This window comes from Amphiprion ocellaris, chromosome 3 (genome assembly GCF_022539595.1).
Source record: "Amphiprion ocellaris isolate individual 3 ecotype Okinawa chromosome 3, ASM2253959v1, whole genome shotgun sequence".
Taxonomy (NCBI): domain Eukaryota; kingdom Metazoa; phylum Chordata; class Actinopteri; family Pomacentridae; genus Amphiprion; species Amphiprion ocellaris.
Window position 1 is genome coordinate 6,630,697 of NC_072768.1, and position 24,522 is coordinate 6,655,218.

General features: G+C 39.4%; 1 protein-coding gene and 1 long non-coding RNA gene across 3 annotated transcripts in view; one reads left to right on the forward strand and one right to left on the reverse strand.

Moving 5' to 3' along the window:
- The window catches only part of abtb2b (ankyrin repeat and BTB (POZ) domain containing 2b), a 58,601-nt gene that overhangs the window by 10,850 nt on the left and 23,229 nt on the right, over positions 1-24,522 (reverse strand). For both annotated transcript variants that reach the window (XM_055009006.1, XM_055009005.1), the window contains 2 exons: positions 15,125-15,274; positions 2,759-2,969 (listed from right to left, as the gene is read on the reverse strand). In XM_055009006.1, coding sequence (XP_054864981.1) covers positions 2,759-2,969; positions 15,125-15,274 — 361 coding nt within the window. The remainder of the gene's footprint in view (positions 1-2,758; positions 2,970-15,124; positions 15,275-24,522) is intronic.
- On the forward strand, positions 6,258-14,206 carry LOC129348554 (uncharacterized). The gene is made up of 4 exons (XR_008601144.1): positions 6,258-6,358; positions 6,886-7,044; positions 7,984-8,288; positions 12,697-14,206. It is a non-coding gene; the product is annotated as an uncharacterized LOC129348554 (long non-coding RNA).

The following is a 24,522-nucleotide window of genomic DNA, read 5'->3' on the forward strand; positions in this document are numbered from 1 at the left end:
CAGCCTGAAACACAAACTTCAGCTTCGTCAGAGACTCAGTGTAACATCAAAGCCAAGATGCCTGTTAATACTGAAACTAGATAGTGCTTCTGGCTAGCCTACTGACCTAACATGCTAAGGCTGCATACTGGGAACAGCAGGATGTAGACACACACAGACATACACACACAAACTGCCCCACAGATGTCCACATATATGTTCAAAGGTAGGATATAAACGTTAGCTTTGATTCACGGTGCCTTGTCGACCACCACCTGGCAGGTCATAAAATGACAGTCAGCTCAAATTGTGGTCAGGTGTGTTTGGACTCTAACCTGTCCAACATAAAAAACAGAGACTTTTCTTCCTAGGAGGCAAAATCACACATGCTGACTGGCCCCATGCGTCCCGTATGCCCTATAACCTGAAGCCACTGTGTTTGAGTTCACATTGTAAGAAACTTCAATCAGGTCTTAGACCCCATTATGGTTTGCAAAGGGTCAAGGTTAACCACTGATCTAGAGTCCGATTACACTCATAAAGGCTCCACCACAGTAGATGTAACCATATCTGATGTATCTGTGGTTAGAAGTGAGCTCCATCGGCTACTTCTTATCAGTAACACATCTATCCATTAGTGCTCCCTTTTATACGCTGAACAAACCAGAGGATTTGGAAAGGTGGTGGTCTGCTTTGAGAAGTGTTTGGAACTGCTGATTTTTAGTGATTTTTACCATTAAAAATACTGTTTAATAACTTTCAGCACTAATACAAGTCTTTCTCGATGTAGTGGCTTAAAGAATAGAGCGTGAATATGAAAAACACAGACATTAGTGTTGCCCTTCCACACTTTATGCAGTCTAATACCCCAATACAAGATCATCACTCACAACTAAGCACCAGCTTTAAAAGATCATAACAAAAAGGGCGTCTCTCGTAGTCTGGAGGATTCTGCAATAAGGCTCTCACCAGGCTCCCTATAATGTTTGATGATGTGGCCCACACAGATTTGGTGGTTTTGGGTTTCCACCAAAGATTTTATAAAGCTTTCGATAGAAGGGTGAGCCAGGGAGATGGAGAGGCCCGCTGAAGGAGAGAAGTCTGTATCATTACCAGACGCTCGCATTGTAATCACTACCAGGTTTGCACTGCTCCAGATTACCACCTGAGTCTGCCATGTGTGCTAAGATACACAGATACTACACATGATCACACAGAGAGATATATAGGGATATAAAAACACAGATAGGCAAACCAGTGACCAGCACATGCCCACCAAGAAAAATGTTACAGATGTTCCAAAGCATACAGTATAACAGGAAGAGAAACAGCTTCATCCTGCACACATAAAGTAGACTGATAAACATCGAACATTAAAAACATCTGAGGACTTGGAAGAAACATCCAGGATAGGGAAAAGGAAGGGTGTATATTTACTGTTCTGTTCTTACTGATACTAATGAAGAGCCCACTTTTGCTCACTCACACCGTTCATTATTAAATGCATAGGAGCTAGCTGGTTTTGTACATATACACACATACACACTACTGGTAAGAGAAAATGAAGATCTGGCTGATTTCATCCTAAAAACTTGAAGGAAACTATGATTATCTCACAGCTGCTATGTCCTCATCATAACCTAATAATAACAAACACATGATTTACTGGACTTAAAAACATTAATCGAGGAAAAAAACGGACACAAACAATAACTGACTTACCACAGCAAACTGAGCACACTTTAGTGGGAGCTGCATCCCATTTATATACTTGAGTGCTTCTTTTAGACAAGCCCCTATACATCAGTTTAAAAATGCAATTAACCCTTACACATACCAGAGCACTTTCCACTGACATTTTTTTAACATATGGTTACTTCCTGACATACGTGCACACAAGCCTGAGTAGGAGGAGGCTGCAAGTACTTTGCTCACACAGACACTACTGTAAGCAATCATTTTACCTTAACTGAAGGCGCATAATCACTCACGTTTACCGGAACTGCTGAATATCACAGTTACTTAACCAAAAACTCCTGTGAGCGCATGTATTAAGCAACTCAACAAGTTTCATCACTTTTGTAAGAAAAGAGACATGATGCAGATGTTACTCCCTGCTCTCTGTGGAAATCAACCAGCAGAAAGAATGATTTCCTCAGAACTACATAAAACCAAAGATTAGCCAAGAAATGTGTTCAAATTATCAGGTGCACAGATAATGCCAGAGTCTGTGTACAAATCATCACATGCTGCATTGCGTCCAGACTATTTTCAACCACATGTCTCAGTACACAAGAATTGCTGTAATTGCTCTACAAGGGCAACTCAAGGAAGATTTAAGGAGAATGTAACAGAATTACAGACCATTTGAACCTCTTAAGATGCCTTAAACCACTAGTCTTTAGCCTAACTTACACCTTAAAGGTACACCCTTCTATCAGGCTACCATTAACACCTGGGAGCTTTTGCTTACTTGTAATTTAACTACAGAAAATTAACACTTGAATGACCAGAATGCAATGGTATTATGGATGAATGAAAAAGAAGAGTGTTCTACAAAACCTTGATTTAGAAGCTATATTTTAATTTCTAAAGTTGGATATTTAAGTTTTGCAATGTTAAGAGTCGCAACACAAAACAAAGCATAACATATTAAAGGGGAGGAAGGAATATTACGAAACCAAAATTAAAAACGTCACTTTCTAGGATCTGATCTGTTATTTCCCTGCCTGTTAGAGGGTATCTAAAAAGCTTGTGTCCAGTTATGCGTGTTTCCCACCTCTCTTTGCTAAGTGCCATGCGTGGGGGATCTAAGTTGGGATTCTCCATGGACTCCATTTGTGGGCAGCGCAGGAAGTAGTAAAGGGTGTGGAGGGCGTCAGGCGACCAGGACACGGGCTGCTGGGGACGGGCATGGCGGGCAGGGCTCAACCCTGGACGTACTGAACTCAGACGCTGCATGTGATGCATTGCACGGGATACCAAGTCACCTGGAACAAAGGAAAGAACATGGTTAGATGGCTAAGTAGATATTTATTCTAATAAAAAACATTAATTTTCTCACGTCATTTACTCGATTCAGCATCATTCACTCATCAGTCATTCACTCTCCAGTATCAAAGCTGAAAAAATCTAATCACTGGATTGCTATGTGTCCTGTAAAAATGTTGAGTGGCACATTAAAAACTATAATTGAAGTTCTCCATCCAATATAAATCCCATGGGCTCCCAGTCAAACCGGATTTCCCTTTTTTCCCTTAACCCCCCCTTGTGTTTCTATACTCATTACTCTCTCTCCATGTCTCCAGTGGTATTTGCCATTAGCAGTGTCATTATCAGTAAGCAAAACCGGACGGCAAGTCCAAATAGCCATTCATCTTTAATCACTGAAGGAGTAAATGGGATAACAGACAGTTGATCACAGGCTCTAATGAACTGTTCGACTGTTTATGTACTGGCACAGTTCAATCACTGCACTCAGCCATGGAAGGTGGGTGTCAGTCAGATAATAAAAACAAGGTTAAGATCTAAATATGGCTCATCCATCACTTGTGTGACAACTGTCCTGAGATAAACTTATAAACAATATGCAGCTAATTATAGGATTCATCAATCCACACTTAGTTCACCTAATGGACGACCACATGCAGTTGGATTAAGGCTCATTTATATTACTGAATTCAAAGAAATACAAATTAAACATTACAACAATAAACTGACACAGAACACTGCAAGACAGGGCGTATTGTTGCAATAAGTAAAGCTTGTAGATCCTGTTAAGTGGCCATGGATGTCTGAGCAAGAGTTGAGTGGAGAGGCTATTATCAGTCGTCAAAGGGATGGGGAAGTGGAGGAAGGGCAGAGAGAGGCAGTGTGAGGGAGGGCGGCCAGGCTGAACTTGGGATCGTGTAACGCTCATTTAGCATAATTACCCCTGGGTTAATTTCTAACCAGATTACTGTGAGTAGGACGCTGCCCAGCAGCCGAGGACTGAGGAGTACAGCAGTGTGAGTGTGCATGTGTGTGTCGGCATTAAGGGGTTCGGGCTACTTTGAGGGGGGTGAGATTGGGGCAGCTTTCTAAAAAAGACCCCACTTAAAGCTGAAGGGCCTCTTTTGTGTAAACCACCACCAGCAGCCCCTCCAGGAGGTCTCCTAGGAATTCTTGCCCAAGATGGAGAGCCTCTCCCTGGCTTTCCAGCCTATTCTATGCCCTGGAGCTAAACTGAGCTCCAGGGGTCAAAGGGAAATGAAATACTTCATTCTTAGATTACAGATTATACTGGAGTCCTTGTGGAAGCCGGTAAGTCAATAAACTGTGATGCGACTGCTTTGTTAAATACATATTGACGAAATGCTGATCTGTGGTCAAAATAGCAAGACAATGAGATGATTCAAAGAATTGGATAAATAGACACTGTTGACAGTACTTCTGTCAGTTTAATACAAACAATGTTTTGTGTGGATTCTGTAAGGCCTCACATTGTTAACTGGATTTACAGGCTTTAGCACAAAGCTCACTTCATTTTTTGGTTATTCCAATCCTGCTTTTTAATATTTTCCTTAGTTAACTGGATATTCATAGTTTCCCAGAGCTGATGGAAGACCAGCTCAAAAAAAAAAACCTTCACATGAAGACACTTTCAGGGCCAGTGTTACGCTATATTTCCAACAATTTCGGACATTTAGCTAATATCGCTTATGTGTCCTGCCATCCATTATCCATCATGTTTATGTATGCTGTGTGTTTGCGTGTCTGGCCAAGTCCAGTTGAGTGATCCAGCAGGGCTGAGCGGCTCAGTACAGATGCTGCTGTGTCTGCCTGGTCTCTTGGGCTCTGATCAGAGTGCCAAACCCACTGTGTTTTTGTTGTGCGTAGACGAATCAGTGGACACATGCCTGTGTGTGTTTGTAGGCGTGGATGAGTCTGGATGCCAGCCCTGCCCAGAGCAGCCCAGCTTCACACCACCAGAGAGATGTGGCACAAAGAGTTCACTGAGCGAAAGTGAGAGAAAGAGTGTGTCTGTGTTTGAGAATGTGTGTATACTCTCTTAATGCCTCACTAACGGCGGCGGTGTATGAACGTGGCCTTGTGCTGGAGGAACAAATGGCAGAGTGTTAGCTCATTTGGAGTAGGAAACCTATCCCTGCTTTGACCAGCACTAATCTCCATCTTTCCTCCCCTCTCCCTGCCTGGACAACTTCCCTTTTCACCTCTCTACCTTTCTATCATTTCCTCCTGACCCCCAGTGCTTCACACATCTAAACCTACTCCTTTACGAAGCTTAATCCCCCACTGTTACAACTCCATCTCTCTGCCACCCTCGATTCCTGTTTTTTTTCTCACTTACTAATGATCTGATTCCTGCCAACTCCATCACAGCTTCCAATTTCAACAGACTACATGTACAGTAGAGCACAGTATGACTGTGTGTCAGCATGCCTCCGTGTTTACCACCCACCATGTGTATGAATGACTAGAATGTCTAAAATTGGCAACATTTCAAGAAACTTCATCAAACCAGAGGAAGACATGCAAAGACTGAATTTAGCCTACAAAAAGGAGAGCTACAACTCCATTATGACTGACAGCAGACAGAATAATGACTGAGACTGGATGAGACAGTCCAAATGTTTTCCCTTGTCGACTAATTTAACTGTGGAAAAAAAAAAGATTGCGCACTGCTTTGAAAAACAAAGAAGTGAAAATATACAATCACAGACATTATCACTTCACTCTCCAGAGCTCCATGTGCAGAAAAACTACTCCAGTGTTTATTTTTAGAAGACAGTGTATTAGATGACTTGCACAAGGCACAAGTTGAGATTTATCTTAGATATAAAGTGATAAAGAAGTAATTATCTGTTGTCTGTGCTTGCCACTTGACAGCACTGTTCCCTCTAAGCTGCGCGCGTGCGCAATTGCGCACTGCTGACACGGTCTCCGCGCACAGAAAAACTGCGCTGCGCACAAAGAAAAAATCCAACCTAAATTGTAAATAAAATAAACATGTAACAGTTCATTCTGTGCTATTTTTCAGTGTGAGTCAGTGAGTGACCGGTGACTGGCTGCTGCAGCCAATGAGGCGATTCACACACGTATTTACCATAGACTGTATATAATGGTATTTACGCAGCTAATCCACGTCAGGCGTCCTTATGTGCAGCCATCGTTGTTCTCATAGATATGAATGAGTAGATAGGACACGCCCCCTTTGAGCTGCGCACTACTGAGAGGCTAAGCTAGTGGGGGCAAAGTTTCAGTGCATTCCGTTGATGTGCGGCGTGAAAACAACAAGTATGCCGGCTCACTGTGCTGCATACAGTTACACACTACGTTGTACGATTGAGACAAGGAAACTTGGAATGACTTTTCATAGGTAAGAATAGTTTTTGGCTCTTTTTTCATTATGAAATCTTGTTGAGAGCTTCCAGTCTATGAGAGCTAACTAGTTAGCCACTAGCAAAACGCTAAGGCGAGCTAGCAGCTTGACAAGCAAATACCAGACGATTAATAGTAGCTGTAGTATAGTTGTACAAGCAGTAGTAGTAATACTAAAAGTAGAAGCAGTAGTAGTAGTATAAACAGCTGTTAGAGTCGTAGAAGTAGTATCAGCATTTGTAATAGTACAGTAGTTATAAAGCCTAACTCATGTATATCCAGATTACTATCTATGTTCTTCCTCCAAACCCATTTTATGATTGGGATTACAGGCAGTTCTTTAGGACTGCTCTCAAATAATTCAAATGTTGCTAAACAAGGTTATACTTATCAAATTAAATAGCTCTGGTCTCCAGTATATTGGCGAATTCGGTTCTTTGTACTTAATTTATTAGCATGATTTCTTTTTAATATGTTGTGTACAGACTTAATTACTTCTCTGTCTACTTTTCTTACTACATGTAGGTTTCCCAGAGACTATGGGTTGAGGAGGAATTGGAAGTTTGTCGGCTTAGACCTGGTGTCATTCCATCAGTGTTAAACTTCCCGGCTCATCTTGGAAGAGTACGTGCCAGAAAGACCACGACCAAGCAGCCTTGAGATCTTAGGCAGCGTCTCCCTGAGGTGGGTGTCGACGGTGTTCACAGTCAGGTCTGTGGTAATCCCGTCAAAAAACAAAACAGAAAAAAATCTAGATTATAAATCAACATGTAACCAAAGCACTCTGTGTATAATGCCATAGTATAGGATGTAGTTCAGAAAATGTCAAAGTATAGTATACTTTACTCAACAATAACATAGTATGGCCTGTAGTTCATAGTACAGCATGTTGGCAAGAAAAAAAAACAAAACATAGATTATTATGTGGTTCAAAAAGCACAGAATGATAGGATGTTGCCTAAAATTGTCATGTATGATATGTGGTTCAAAAAATGTCATAGTGCAGTATATTGTCAAAAAAGTATGTAATTCAAGAAAACAGAGTATAATATGTCATCTAAAAAATGCCATAGAATAATAATTTCATTGCACAAGTAAAAGTGTAGTAACTTTTAAATCTGTTCGAATTCTTATATGTTGCTAAAAAATTTTTTTTAAAAACTAAACCAAAAAAAACGTCACAGTAATATGTCAATTTAAAAAGCCTATAGTATAGCGTGTTGCCCAACAAACATCATAGTATAGCATGTGGCTCTAAAAACGTCACAGTATAGCCTTTAGTCCACAGCTGTCAGTAGGTGAGGAGCAACACAAAAACAGTCCAAACGCTGGTTTCCAGAGGGTTAGACGAGAATTTATTTGAAAGAGTAAGTTTACAACAACACAACATGTGAGGGGGTTAAAAACAAATGGGTGTTAGTAAAATAAAAATAAATCAACAGAACTAAAAGTGAACTTCATGTTGACATTGATGGGCATTCCAACCAGGAACAAAGTAAAAGATAATCAATATGAAAAAAAACTCTTCCTGTTCACCTCTTAAAACCCAAAAACACACCGCAGTAGCACCCTAAACTAAAACTACCAATGGCTTCCCTGTTTTCCTTTGTGAACAATTCAAAGGTCCCTCTCTATCTCCCCACATATCCACCAACCACTGGAACACATCTCCAAAGTTCTGCCAGGCCAGCTCAGCTTCCTCTCAGAAGAAGTGCCGCCACCTGCCAGATGAAGGAGCCTTTTGAGAGGCAGCTGGCATCGTGATTGGACTGTACTTTGGTCTGTTCCAATCCAGCTTCAGCTCCAGAGACGGCAGGCGGGACGAGTCAACGGAGGCCGGGTGGACGAAGGCATGCAGCTGAGTACAATCCAGAAAACAACAGAGGAGGAGTGCAGTGGCCCAGAGCCAGAACAAGCAGAGTAGCATGGTATGTCTCCTAGAAAACATCATAGTATAGCCTTTGGTATGAAAAAACACCATCATATACATCGTATATTGTACAAATAACAAGTCAAAGGAAAGAGACATACATTGTAGAATTGTAGTAATTGTGGGCTGACTGATTTACTGATTATCAGTATTTTATTTTTTACTGATTTACGGTAATAAATACATTTAAAAATGGCGCTACTTTGGCTCTGAACCTTTATCTACCTGTGGTCGCTCTGTCTTCTGGAGTGATTTGATTGGTTATACGTAACGAATAAAACTCCTTTAACTTAACATCTGTAAACAAAACAAAAACGTATCAACAAAGTTTTCTGTTAGAGTTTGTGTTCTTCTAAGTTTAACTCCAAGATTTTAAATACTTTCATTCACTGCAAATGAATATCTATTCCAAATGCCTCACTAATAATCATTATCAGCCTTAAAAACCCACAAAACACCCCTCTATACTCGACCACACTTAGTACAGTCCGGTTCCCCCTTCTATAAATCTGCTTGGAATCTTCCACTTCCTGTTTGTCAAAGTGGCCTTCTACCTGGACAGGTTTTGTTGGAGCTCATGCAACAAACATTTTGGGTAACTGCACTTTAATATGGATGGATGACACTGAATTAGAGTCTGTTTTAATGAGACGGAGTTAAGATGTGTAGCTCTGTCATTAAATAGGACATTATTTCTCAGAATTCACAGAGAAAAGTCTGAAATGTTTGCTAGGTTAGCGTCCCACATGTTCTTTGGCTCAGCTAAAGCTAACTCTCTCCAACTTCTGGATCTCTTGAGTTGCTTGTTGTTAAAATATCTTGCTGTAGGTGCTGAAGCTCAGAAAGTCTGAGAAGTTTGTTCAAAATAAGCTCATTCTCAAGTCTTATCTGAACTCTTTTGTTTGAACTTTCCCTAAACTTAGGAGTTAATGACAGAGCAGCACATCCAGACTCAGTCTCATTTATGTAGAAATTAAACTTCAGTGTCATTCATTGATGTTAAAGTGCAGTTTTTCAAATGTTTGTTGCACATGCTCCCGACCAAACCAGTTCAGGTGGAAGACGATGTGAAGAGAAAGCTCCAGAGGATGGATATCACACATTTACATTGGAAATAAATGTCCTTTAATTAGACATTGTCATGCAAAAGTTGGATTTCCCTTTAATGATGTTCAAATCTTTGTTGAGTGTTTTGCTGATGTTGGTTTGTAAATGTTTTTGGACACTCGGCCCCAAAGATTAAAACCTTCTACGGCTCACAAGCTGCAACAATTCACACATTATCAACTATCTTTCTGACTAAGACAAAAAGTGAAAAACTGCCTGATTCCTGCATCATGAATGTAAATCTTTTTGGTTTTATGACAGTAAACTGAATATATTTGGGTTTGACATTTTATAAACCAAAACAAGAAATGAATTACTGGAGAAAACAATCAACAGATTAATGGACAAAGAAAATGTGTTTTCCAACATATACGGCTGAATTACTCCAACCTTACAAGATACATACAATGTAAATTCTATTTTATTTATATAACGCCAGTTACAGGTCAAATTGTCTCAAGATGCTATATTTTTACATTTTTTTGTCATACTTAAAATATGACAAAGTAAGAAATTTAAAGCTCTTGACTAACCCAATTTATTATTTAGTTTTTAAGAGATTAATCGACAATTAAAATAACTTTCTCCACTAAAACTAATAAACATGAGGTCAAATAGAAGGAACAGTTTTAAATACTGCAGTCCCACGACGACAAGAATAAAGTTTGTCAACAAAAAGTAAATCTGCTGGTGGATTCCATTAAAGTCCTAATAAATGATAATAAAGTGTGATACTAAAGGTTTGTGGTGCTAAAAATGTCAAAGTAAAGATATCAAGTTGAACATGTGGATGGAGGTTGATAAAAGTTGACCTCCCTTCATTTCTCTGGAGCGACTCCATGGATTTTATGGATGGTGGTTAAAGACCTCTTCTAGTCATCTTCCTTCTAGTCGCTGTAAAAAGTCAGTCCATCCTGGCCGACTTCAACACCTCTTCATGACAACTTGCTCTGCCTCCGACCTCGTGGAAACTCCAGAAACTCGGGAAAACCCGTGGAGACTCGAAGAACTCGTTGGGCGGGGGAAGGTGTGGTGGGTGGTGGGGGGAGGCGGGGGAGTAGAGGGGGGAGGCCGCCACCCACCTCCCCGCCTACTCTCCGCCCTGACTCCACCCAGACTCCGCCTTGACTCCGCCCATGAGGTCACTTCAGGAACTACGATGCCAAAGGGACGACGAATTTATTTCTTTGTATCTGATCTGTAGCTCAGTGAGTTAAGGATTTGCCTATGGAGCTGCAGGTCGCTGGTTCAAGACCAGACACTTCTTAAGTTTTTCAAAATTCTGACAGAGACAAAGAAAGAAAATTGCCAGTGCTGGGTCTTGAACCTGCGACCTTCCGCTTGGTAGTCCTCTTCTTATCCCCCTGAGCTACTCGCTCAGATACTAATTCTTCTTTTTTTTGCGCATTTATCATCTATTTTTTGCCATTTTCGAGTTTTTTTTTTAACTCGAGTCTCGACTCGACCGTTTTTCTCAGGAGGTTGGGCTTCAGCCTTTGTGCTGGAGGGTGGAACCCTCAGTTCCAAGACTTTCCAAAGCCTCCAGACCTCCCGAGTCCTCAGGACCTGAGCTTTCACACAGTCTGAGGGCTGAAATTTTCTAAGTCCCACAGTAGATCTCTGTTAGATTGAACTTTCAGACAGCCCAAGTACTGATATCTTCTAAGTTCCTGAGTAGTTCTCTGTTAGTTTGAACCTTCAGACAGTCTGAGGACTGAAATTTTCTAAGTCCCACAGTAGTTCTCTGTTAGTTTGAACCTTCAGACAGTCCAAGGACTGAAATCCTCTAAGTTCCTGAGTAGTTCTCTGTTAGTTTGAACCTTCAGACAGTCTGAGGACTGAAATTTTAAAAGTTTCTCAGTACTTCTCTGTTAGTTTGAACTTTCTGGTTAACAGAAGCCTTAAAACTTGTGACCATGAGTCTTGATTTCACATTTACACCATCCATCTGAGTTCTTCTCAGACCTTCACCTGTGGGTTTTTTAGAAATCCTTAACAAACTTTGTTTCTCTTCACTGAACAGTAAAGTTTGTGGAGATCAGAAGGTAACATTAGTTTGATCAATGTCTTCAACTACTAGTAGACTTTATCTGGAAAGCAGTTTTCTTAAATGAGTTCTTAGTAAATCTGTCCACAATCAAACCAAGAACATAGAAAGAGGAAATGTTTCTAATGTTTGATTTGATTTCGAAATGTTTTGTCTTTTTAATGTTTAATTGTTGTTTTTTCAAATGCTTTATTGGCTTGTTTGAAAAATTCCTTTTTCTTTCCCAGTGTTTAATTTTTTGATTAAATCTTTAAGGTTTTTCTTTTTAAATGTTTTACCACCTTTTAATGTTTCATTTTCTTTTTAAATGCTTCATTGTATTTTCTGTTTAATTCCTATTTGAAGTTTTATTGTCTTTAAGATGTAATTTTCTAATTAAACATTTAATTTTTTAATTACATGTTTTGTCTTTTTAAAGGTTTAATAATCTAATTAAATGTATGTTTAACTCTATTAAACATTAAATACAATTAAATGATATTAAACAGACAAAATATCGAATGAGATAATTCAACAAGATACAATACATGTCATTATGAAATTAAACAAAATTTTTAAAATACAAATATTAAAAATTACAGATAATATATTTTTCATAATTAAACATTTAAAAAATACAATTCAACAAGAATATTAAACATTTTAAAAAATGCAAAACATTTAATTAGATTATTAAACTTTTAAAAAGACAAAACATTTAATTAAAAAATTAAATGTTTAATTAGAAAATTACATCTTAAATTTATTTAATCTTTTTAATAATAAAACTTTTTCAAAGTTCTATTGTATTATTGTATTTTTCCTTTGATTTAATTGCTTTTTGTTATGTGATTTATTTCTTTAATCTTCTTTTTCTGTCAAGATTTTAACCCCAGCCTTAAAAATGAAATAAACCCTTAAATTATACTGAAAATACTTCTGTTGTCACAATCACGAGTTAGTCAATTATTCAGTTTATCAATTCAACTTTATTTGTTTAGCACCTTTTACACAGATGACAAAACTAAACAAGCAAAGAGAAAAAACTATGATTAATACTCAAAAACATTTTTAAAAAAAAGATTTAATATGGTAATAAGATATGTTGTGTCCAGGGGATGGAGGGAGTGTATTGAAGTCTTCTTGGGCTCACATGGTAAGTCATTTAAAATATAAACTTGATATTCAGTCTAAGGAAACTGCAGAGCGACAGAAGAACCAACAATATCTTCTGTTTTCTCCTTTAATGAGTCGACTCTTCTTGTGCTTTCAGACCAAAGAACTACAGACTCTTCACAACCTGCTCAAACTCTTGGTACAGGACCTCACCACACGGGTCAAGAAGGTTTCCGTCTCATTTCTACTCTGAAGCTCACCTTCTCCTGCTCAAACTGCTGACAAATGTTTCTGCTGCTCTAAAGTCTGGTCTCCAGAACTTCCTAAAAACTCTCAAAGTCTCTTCTGCTGCAGGTTGCTTTGTAGAACTGTTCCAGAAAATCTCACTAAACCACATGGAGGGGCCTCAAGATAGTCGTCCAAATGAAACCTTACAAAAACCAAACTAGCACAACCCAAACACTAAAGTCTCCTGCAGCCTACCAGAGAACCTCTGAGAACAGAGAATCAGGACAGGAACTCTTACCTTCTGGACAACCAACCTTGGTTCACAAACAAGAATACAGAATGTGTCTGACCAAAAACCTCTGAAGACTCACTACAGCCAAGATAAAGACACAACTCAGCTGTACCAAATCCACTAATCACTGCACACATTAGCACCATGTGCTAACTGTGGCTAAAGAACCTCATTTACCAAGACAACTATCCAGTACAAAGCCCTAAAACACACCAAGAAACACATTAAAGATGATTTTACTGCTGGAAGCTGCAAGCCAACGCCTGAAGAACAAACCAAAGCAATGGAGCCAAACCTCAGTGGTGAAGAGAAGCAGAGGAAATGTTTGTCTGCAGCTAAATAAAGCAGGAAGACACTGAGCTGCTCAGGTGTTCCTGATAACACCAAGCAGCCACCTGGACAGCCAATAGGAACACAGCTTCCTGGAAGTCCAGAGGGCTGGGTTAGTGAAGGAAATTTAATTTAAAGTTGAAGCAGAAAGTTAACAAAGAAAGTTGAAAACCACCTTCTGATACCTGAAATCTCTGAGTTTTCACACAAAGAACACCTGAACATGTCAAACTGGTTCCATAGTAGAACCATCATTGTAAAAACGTCATAGTATGGTGTGTTGCTCAAAAAACATTAGGACCCGGCTGTCAGGGGACAAACATGTAAGAAACATGAGAACAGAGAGAACCCAACCAGTAGGTCACAGTTTATCATCATCTAATCATCTCCTGAAGTCCATATGGTGAGAGACATCAGTATCTGGTTGTTCATTTACCAGAGGATGCTTATAATCATGCTGATGTGGTCTGTACTCTACAGTATTTTAGTGACTCAATAAATGCCTAAGTTGTTTTTTTTAAAATGCTTTTTAGTTTTTAATAAACATTTAACAGCCTATATGTGATCAATAAATGACCTTTGCCTATCTTAAGAAAAACTCACTCAGAACTCTGATATGTTAACAGTACTAAATAAATCAATAAATACATGCATACACACATAAATAAGTTAATACATTAACTGTGTTAAGATAAGATTTAGATTTTTTAAAAAAGTTGTTTATGTTTTTGCAGAATCCAGTATTGCTCACTGGTTGGTCATTACATTTTGTTAGTTTGATTTCACTGTTTAAAATGATGCCACCTCTTTTCAGACAGAACCTGTGACAATAAAACAATACAAAATTTTTAGTTCCATGTTAATAAAGCACTTAAAGCGTTAAGTATGGCTAAATGCTTTTTTCAAAATTAAATATATCACTCCTTAGGTGGTAGTGGCCCCAAGTTCAGTAAAGTTGGAAAGATATTCACAGATTCAGACTTCCAGCATCAATAACTCGTTAGATATAGGTTGTCAAAACATAAACGGTGCCTCTTTCCCATTGTTGCAAGGCAGACAATGTGCTACAAGCCCAGTTTTATCAAAAGTAGCTGTCTTTCAAGCTACAGGAATAACATTGGTGTCTATGGAGTGAACAGGGTCCGTCTGCAATTTGCAAAACCACTGCAACAGTAAAGAGAGACAAATATTCAATAACTTCACTCTTATACATTGTAGTGTCACTAAAATCACTGCAGCCTTCAACTGGCTCCTGTTGACAAAGTGTTTTAACAGAAATGTAAATGCTGTAATTTGATTCTTTTAATGAACCATGTAACTTGAATGGATGTGATGCTGGTGTGACCACAGTGCACACGTCTGATGTTGCTCACAGTGGTCCAAGGGACGCTCAGGGAGTTTGTGTGTTTGCTCAGACTCAGGAAAAATTACAGGGAACATTGCTTGACAGTAAGAACTAATGTTTTTATTTATATCAGAAAGAAATCTTTTCCTTCAAGTGTTCACCATATTCTACAATTCTTCATTTTAAAGTAATTAAAAACTATGACAATTTGTTTATTATTTCTGGGAATGTGTAATGTGAGTAATAACAAGAATGATGTATAGCTTCACTGTACTCCTTTGTGATTGTAAAGAGCTCAGAGGATTTTATTCAATTAAAACATAATGTGAAGAAAAGCTGTTAATAGAAGGTACAACGAGGACAGCACTATTCTGAACTATGTGTACTCACTGAGCTCGGAGATGCTGCCCACACAGGTAGCCAACAGGGACTGTTCCAGTGTCCTCAGCTCCAGTTGGGCATAAGCATCCTCCCTGCTGTCCACAGATGTCTGCTGGTTCTCTGTGTAGGGACTGAAATGGGCCGGGAGAGACAGAACACCTACGGACACAGAAACAGAATATAAACATGACACATTTTTCAGCCATGTGAATAAACCTCCATAACTATTGTAACCATCCACCCAAGCTGCTCCCTACAGAAGTCCCAAAACAATTGCTGGTGGTATTTACTTAGTGTATTTGTAATCCTAGTTACATGTAACCCACACTGCTGAGGGCAAATAAACACACAAGGGAACGTGAGCCATGCTCTCAACACATTTAGGAAAATAAACAGAGCACATAGTGACATCAGGCTAATGCAAACAAAACAAATGCACAATGCATCAGGCACAGGCCAAGGCTGCTTAGTAAGAAGTACTGAGGCAAAGATCAAGCTAAGAATTCAGTGTTACTGCAAATGTTTATTTGCAGTAACACTGAATTTACATTTACATGGATAGCCTCTGGAGACAATATATACTGTCTATAATATATACAATACAAGCTTGATGTCTATTTCTCATATCTGCAGTTATTTTGCAGTGTGAAAAAACTAGTACAATAAGGATGGCAAAGAAAGGGATACAGTTATAGCTGCAATAAAAGGGAACAGTCAGCAGGATGAAGGTTTGGCAAACAGATCTTATTTTGAGTAGAAGGGGTTGTTATTGCTCCAGTAATATTTATTTGTCAAGCAAGAAGATCATCTTAACTTGGAATACTGTAAGCAAACAACATGAAAGTATTGTTCCTAATATACTAAACTAATAAGATTTAATGGTAATGTTATGAGACAGAATCATTACTTTTAGTGTACTGCATCCACTATTATCGCTACTGCTATAACTAGGGTTAATTTAGGACAAGTGTGGCATTTCCTCTTCGGATAAACACCCTGGAGACCCAGCAAGTCCAACCCAAAATTCTCTGACAAACTGGATGTGTGATGTTATGGAGAACACATAAAAAAAATAACAGTTTTAATAAAAGTTAAATTGAAATCAAATAAAAATACAAACTGTCAAAGGAGTGTGCTTCATCCCCATTCATGAAATCAGATAACAGACACATTATGATGTATAACAGCTTAACATGGGTTTGCTCTTTAATTCAACATGACCGCCAGCTGTCAGATTAATTGCAGGCAAGGAGATAAGATCATCCTTACATAACCCAAACATGTCATCCTGTTCTTTCACTGCTGTAATGGTGTTCCAGCTAAAATGAATAAAAGCAGTGACAAGCAAAGGTGAGAACACTGTGTGCTTTTTAGTATCTCTCCACTGGCTGTTAGCTCACACCTTCATTAGCTATGCCTGGAGAAATGCATTAGCTACTGTGCATCTAATTGGGTGAGCTAAGCTAACTGCCCAAAGGTTAACCTTTACTTTGGCTCCAGAATCAGAAGTGAGCTTTAGGAAATGAGTCGGGGGGATGGGTGAGGATAGAAAAGAGAAATAGAAGGAGGAAAGATGATCAGTGTAGGTTTGTGATTTATTTAGAAAACCAGAGGAGCAAAGCCACATCATCTCAAACTCTCCTTACTCTCCCAAAAGCGGAAAAGATGGGCTATCATCCCTAAAATTACATTCCCATGTGCTTCCGGCAAGTGGTGTGCTCTCATTGGAATCAGGGGAGAATGTTAAAAGGAAAAACTGCAGATGCATGTTAAAAAAAAAAAAAAAAAATCTCATCTTCTGACTCTGAAGCGTCTTCCTTTCATTACTCTGTGCTAAGAAGAGTTGAGGATACTTAAAGTTGACTATTATTTGAATCAAGGAGCACAAAAGAGAATATTTTAAACTCATTAGGTAACCAATAAAACATCTTATACAGTCGTGCCTCCTTGTTTCTCTTTTTCATTCTATTATGTGATTTTATCTGCACTTTGAAGGTAAATTTATTTTTATACTGGATATGAATGATTTAATGCTTTGTGTGAATTGCTATTTGCCTTTATATGACTTAAAAGTAAACATGTCTTAATCTACCAAATCATGAGACTGATTTGTTATAAGTGTATGGGTGCAGTTTATGTACAGATGGATATAAATATACTACCTAATTGAAGAGAAAAAGGGTGTTTTATTGACAGTATGTTATAGTGAGTGTGTGTTACAGTAAATATAGCAACATAACTGTTAGCATCCTTTATTTACTTTATGCTGTGATTTATTCCCCAGAATAAATGCACTGTCCAAGGGATGACACTCCAAACATGGTATCAGTTGTCTATGGACAGAAGCGTACATTCACAAAAAAAATGTAAAACATTCTGTTAGATAAGTACAATATTTAAATATATGTGGTTGAAGTAAACATCAGTATTATATGATGGACTGTACATCGATTTCTACTCTATAAAGACAGTGAAAGTTGGATAAACCAATTAGAAAGTAAAGGGTACACTATGCCCCGTAGCTCTCTAAAAACAAAGTTAAGTAGGGACAGAGAGAAGTCAGTTCAGTCTAAAGCTCAGCTTCATAAATGAAAAACATGTTGATAGAATTAAAGACATAGTCATTCTGACAGAGTTCGACTGCCAAAGGGAATCCAGTTTCATACAAAACTCCATTTCTTTCTCCCTCACTCACTCTCGTACTTTCTCTGCAGCATCTGACTTGTATAATATGTGCTGACTTCCCATTCCAACACAATGGAAACGGCTGCCTCTAGCAGAGTACTACTGCTACAAAGAACATGCACATCACACAAACAAACCATACACAAGCTTCAACACATCCCTGTTCCCTCACACAAGCACAAACATACACTCACATCTGCACATATAAAATATGCGTGCACTTGTTTGATGTGGCACTTCAGGTATTTTAGTAATTATAATGAGGGCTTTGCTTTTGCAGCGTGTTAATCATTCCTTAACGTGACAGTAAGCACAGATAAACGTGGGTGAGGCATCTGAAGCGCTAACATTTTTTTAAAGAACTTATGTGAATCTCTTTTTCCCCCTCGTTTATCCTCCAAAGGCCTTAGAATATCCTCTCACAGAAAAATAGAGGAAAGTTATTTATGGTAATGGCTGCATACTCAACAGACCTATCACATTATCGTGTTAAATTTCTCTTCTTCTATATACTCGCCTACACTGCCTCACTGTGTATACACCACCATGCTTTACGGCCACTGTAGCTGCTTCCATGACAGAGTAGTAGGTGTTATTTAATGTGGCTTGTAATGTGAAGAGCTCATTCAGTAATAGCTCAACTCCAGCTTATATGAGTGGAACTCCTGCCTCCTGAGGCATAGGTGCCATTTTGAGATATTGTGTCTCATTACTGTGGGCAAGGTTGTGTGAAAAAATGAAGACCTCAGCGTGCACACAAGATTTGTCAATAGGTGTGAGCAATGTTTCGCAAATTATTCTGATTCCCTTTAGTGTGAGTCACCAAGAGATTCGCATTGATGTTTTTTTCCAGTCTTCAAACTCTACCTAGATAGATAAAATATGATAAACAGTTCAGAATAGAAACCAAATCATCCTTGTAGGACTAATTCAGTAGCTCAGAATGCATTAGGCTACTCTTAAGCTCAACTTTCTTCTGTAGCTTCTTGCATTAAAACTAGACATGTAAGAACTATAATAGAGAGACTTACACACCAGGGAAATTTAGAGTTCAGAGAGACCCGTCCTTATTTGTTTCTTCTATCGTGACACTTCTTGTGACTTTTACAGGATAATCTCTAGCCCATATTTAGCAGTCTTAAAAAAGAACAGAAGCAGAATCTTTGCAAATTATAATACCGTTTCAATTGATTCCGCTATATTCTTTGAAGGCTGTGGCAAATATTCACACACCACTCAGTATTTCCCACAGTCCCACCCCATTGCTTGCCTCACCGCTGAACCCCAGCCTGCGTCATTTGGGCCTGATGTAGGTCTGCAAGCCAACCAGGGCCGTCCCCACCACCACTAATATCATAAGTACCAGCAGCCCCAGCACTATATGCATCTTTTTTTCTCTCTCTGGCACTGGGAGAGTCTGAGAGGAAGATGAGCAGGAGGGAATGAGGGTAGAAGCCGAGAGGAGGAGAGGGACTGCAGGCTGTAGAGTTTTATTGGAAGACGAATGAGTCATGCAGAAAAAGGATGCAACAGAGGAGGAACTGGGGGGAAAAAACGGGAATATCTGACACTGTTAAGAGAATGAGGCAAGGGAAGACAAGTGACACAAGGGATTCATTCTTTTGTGGTCATTATGGTTCCATTTCTGAGGCTGACCCTGCAAATGTCATGTGGGAATCTCAGCTACAAATTACAGCTGAAACTTAACCACAAGGCTTGTGTCAGTTCCCAGCCCATTTAAACTATCTCTCGAAACCATTACAGCTCCTCACAGCTCAGCCAAGCCATCACTCAAAATGATGTTCGACATACTGTCGAAACAAGGTCAGAAAAATCCAACAACAATTTTTTTGTTACACTGAAAGTTTGTGAATGTTGCCCAGGCAGGCTGTCACTCTCAATTAAGTCCTTTTATGAGTCATGTTCCATTTAAAATAATGCTGTCAAATCAAACGCCAAAGTTCAAATTCAAATCCATTGTCAGGAAATCATAACTTTGAACTGCGGCTTGCCAGTGAGTACAATATGTCAAAAAAAAAAAAAACCCTTTGAGTTAGAGCTGATGGAAATGACTGCGTCATTCCTTTTTCCTGCATGCATCGACTCACTTTGTAGCTCTTGTGATATGTTGTTATCTCCCAATGTCACAGTTTGTTCTACTTGGCTCCAAATTTGTGTTTTTATTAGATTTGCTTGGTAGCATTATTTGGTTACATATCTAATCTTTGGAGGACATTACAGCTTCTCATATCTCAAGATATGTTTGGGTTTAACTTTCAACAACAGGCCAGAAAGCAACAACTCTAAATTCTCAGACAATAGCAATTTTCACCATACCAAGCGCTCATGAGTCAGTCCTAGAAACAATTTAATCTTTTACATTTCACTGCTTATTTCTCTCCAAATAAATTTTCGCTCCAAGGCTACTTTAGTCACTTCATGTTTCACATTATCAGTAGAAAATAACTGTCATACTTGACAAGGCGAGAACTCGTGTGATTTTGTGATAGAAAAAAAATCTGAAACAAATGAGGCTGTGTAATGATAAACAGTTTGTCAGTGACAGGCCTTGAACAATTTCTAGTGTGATTACATAGCCTTTCTCAGTTTTAACTTTATTTCTTTTCCCACCAGCAAAGATGCATTCTTGAACATAAGTGGTCTATGTGTGCTAATTAGTTTTGTCTAGCTTAGAGAGACTGCATGAAAGATGAAAAGACAGTCAGCTTTGCTCTTGCTGTATGCTCTCAGTTAGCTAACAGAAAACTCGAGACTTAGAAAAGTGTGTGCAAACAAACACCCATACAAGACAACACCTGCCTTTCCTCCATTAACAGCCTCTTCATTCATTACAGGGTGGATGGATCAGAGAGTCAGGGAGAAGGGGGCTTCAAAGCCACTTCCCCTGCCCAAAGAGGAGCTCTGATTCTGGTCCAGGAGGCTATAAGTTTGTCTCTTTGTGGAGGCTGGAGAGTGGACAGTCACACAATAGTGTAGTGTTTGACAGGGGTATCATTGGGTGTGTATCACTCCCACCATCTCCTGATCTCCTGTCTTTCAGTGACTCCGTCTTTCACACAACACACACACACTAGTGCTTCATTTCTCTACAGTGGAATCCATATGCCAGATGTGATCCTTCACTCACAGGCCCGACCTCTTGTTTTCCACACACAAAGCCTACAAAACACCTGTTTTTCACACATCCACCCTCACCCACACACAACCACACTCTTCTCAGTTTAATAGAGATCGTGTGCCACACACAGATCTTTTGTTAGCCGCACTGAACATGATTCAAAAAAGGCTAATCATAAAATCGAGGATTGAACATTATTATATGTGTACATTTCTGTAGATCCAGAAGTATTAGCTTTGTTCAGCTACACTAACTGCAGCATACGGGGTTAAAAATATCCATATGTTTGCTTGCTCTGGCGAACGATCTCACGATCCTTATCTAAACAGAAGTTCAGTAGGACAGAGGGGCATTTAGAAACTTAAAGTGGTGTATTAGTATTTGAGCTAAAAATAATCATTCATTTGACAAGTTAGAATACAAGTGTGTCTTTTAAAATGAAAACTACCTATGAAGAGTTGGAGGCAGACAGAGAAGCATTCATAAGCCAAAGCTGCTTACATTTAAAATCTCAGTTTTGACTGAAGCGACCATTCACTGGAATATTTGTGTTCAAATCGTTATGTTTCTGATTTAACAGGCATCAGAAGTTACAGTTCTCGTTCACACACTACCACACATACGCACACGCACGCCTTCCAGAGCCAGATAAATCACAGACTGTGATAGACAAGTGAAGTGGGGTCTGGTCAACATCCCCCTGACACCTCTGCTGACCCCTGGCTGCAAGGGTTCGCGGGTCAGAGGTGGCGCTCAGCTGGGGCTAAAAGAGGAAATAACCTTATCAGCTGTGTGAAAAGGGGGCTTCCCGAAGTCACTCAGTGAGAACACCCACAAACATCATTAATCACTGGAAGATACAAAGTTACAGCTGAGATGGAAAATGTACTATTAGTGGTGAAAGTGAAGGTATTATATGTAGGGTAGAGAGGGATTTCATGTGCTGGATCTGCCTGCTGTTCTCAGACTACTGCTGGTATCGGATGCTTGGCTTGGAAGGATGGTTTCTAGGAACTAAAAATTAAGTAAAATTCAAATTTGAAGAGTTAAAACAAACTTTGAAAAGTATGAATAGCCAGTATAATTTTTGAATTGCTCCACTTTTAAAAGTCTGCCCAAAATCCCAGTGAACAAAGCCACAAAGATTGGATCAAATCTTCACAGTATATCTGAGTGATGTCTGCGCTCACAAAGTCAGAAATCAAACCTCAAAATGCAAACCTTGAGAAATATAAAGCTGTTACTCCAACCACGAGTTACCAGCCGTTTCCTGCTCATGTGGAAAACCCGGCAAGACGGATGAAAGATCTAGTGTCATGTAAAATGGTCTTGAATAAATCTGAGGTGCTCCAAAGTCATGCACACAGGCCACATTAAGTGGCTCCAACAGTGCAACAATATCACTATTGAGCTGTAAATGTGGTGTGCAATAACATACCTACCACCACCCCCAAACAAACACACGCACGCACGCACACATACACACTCAAATTAGGAGTGGTAAGACTCGGGAGGGCCGGCTTTGGTCTCCCACATCCCTGAAAAATATCACCATAAGCTCTATACAACTAACCCTAATCCTAAACATGACTTCAGCTCTCTCTCCCCCTCTTTCCCTCTCCCCTCCTTCAGTCTCCCTCGTTCTCTCTCTAATCATGTTTTACATTTTGCGTTCCAGGCTAACTGTGGTGCCTGTGGCTATCTAGTCTCATTCAACAATCCCTGTTTCCATATGTGACGCCACTTCACATAGTGTGCAGCAAAGGGACAATATAGCTCCATTATAGGATGGCTAGTTTTATAGGTTTCACTGGCTTATTGTGCAGTACTGGAGCTGGAAATATACTATACTGTATATAGAGGCTGGTCTTGTTCTCTAATGGCACTGGATGATGGTTGTTACACACACACACACACACACACACACACACACACACACACACACACACACACACACACACACAGCAATAATACATCCACAGAAACATCTAACCTCAAATCCACCCTCTCATAATGGAATCCACTTTTACTATTGAGATGATGTCACCTTCCCAAACACTGCAAGGAGGTGAAGGACTTGACAAAAAAAGACAGGAAAAACTCCGAAGTGCAACATATGATGCAATGTAACTGCGTTTTGGCCTAGAGAACAATTATTGTCACTTAAAAGTCAACATATCCATGAGGTCAGTGTGACCATAGTAAAAGAGTGGACATTATTGGCTGGGACAGATCAAGAGCGGCAACAGCTAACCTCCCTTTTTAGAACAAGCTACCCTCTATTCAGCTCTCAACAAATAACAATATGGGTAGCAACGGGGCAAAAAAGTACAAAGTGTGTATGTGTGTGCATATGAGTGTGTGTTTACACTAATTGCTCCCTTTCTGTCTGTGTGATCAGCTCGTTTTTTCTCCGTATTTTTCGCTCAACTTGAGAGCAAGAACAGAGAGCCAGTCAGTTTGGATGGAAGACAACATGCTCACTGAGCAAAGTTTTTGAACCTCAACTCTAGATTGGGTTTGTTCTCAATAATACTGGCTAAGATAAACACACGCTCACACGCGCGCGCACACACACACACACACACACTAACATGGGTAAATCACAGGAGTCAGGTTCATGCTTTTTTCTTTAGGAAGGGAAAATTCAGTAAAGTAAGTTCACTAGCCAGTTGGCTGCGTGGATCACATTTGATGCCCAAAAAGACTTTTTCTGAGTGTGATGGAGGGTTGAAACCACACATGCAGAATTATATGTGGGTGCTTTGAAAAGTTACACCTGATTCACTAGATTTGTGTGAGCAAAACAACATAATTCATTCATTGAATTTAACATGTAAGTGACTATCTTCTTCGTGACGTCATGGAATTTCCTAGCGTGACTCATCAGCTTTTTTAATTTGTAAGAAAGACTTGACATGCAAATTGATTACACACTTGTTTCAAGCTTGCTCATAAGTTTGGTCACTGGTTAACTTTCATAGGATAACACCCTTAAAATCAGCATTAAGGCAGGAACAGCATGCAACACCTCTGTGTCTGATGTCAGACACAAACGCATGTGGCGCTGTTTCATTATCACTTCAGTCCCATTTCTGACTAACCCCTATAAAAAGCACTTTGTGCCTCACCAATTGCTTATTGAGCTTCTAATTTTACCTCTCTCCTCCCTAATTATTTTATACACTGAATTGAGCATTCACACATTAGCTTAGATGTTTATTAGCTGAGTCTGAGGCCATACTGTTCCTTTCCTACTAGAGTGATGCCCACAGCATATAACAAGTATTTTACTTTCAAAATCTCAAGCTGAGGAACTCACAGCATCAAATCCTTCCCAGCATCTCTGTTCAGATGTTAAGTCTTTCTGCTGCAGCAAGGTTCTCACAATACAACTAGCGGTTTTGATACAGGGACTTAGGAGCCTGGTGTTTCAAAGGACTGGATACAAATTCCCCCTTGTAAATCTAAAGCAGCTTTCTGCTGATTAACATTCCGGGTTGGGCTGGGGAGAGAGCAAAATCATGACGCAGAGCACTGAGTCAAATTGGGGGAAAAAACAAGGGTGGGGCAATGGTGGATG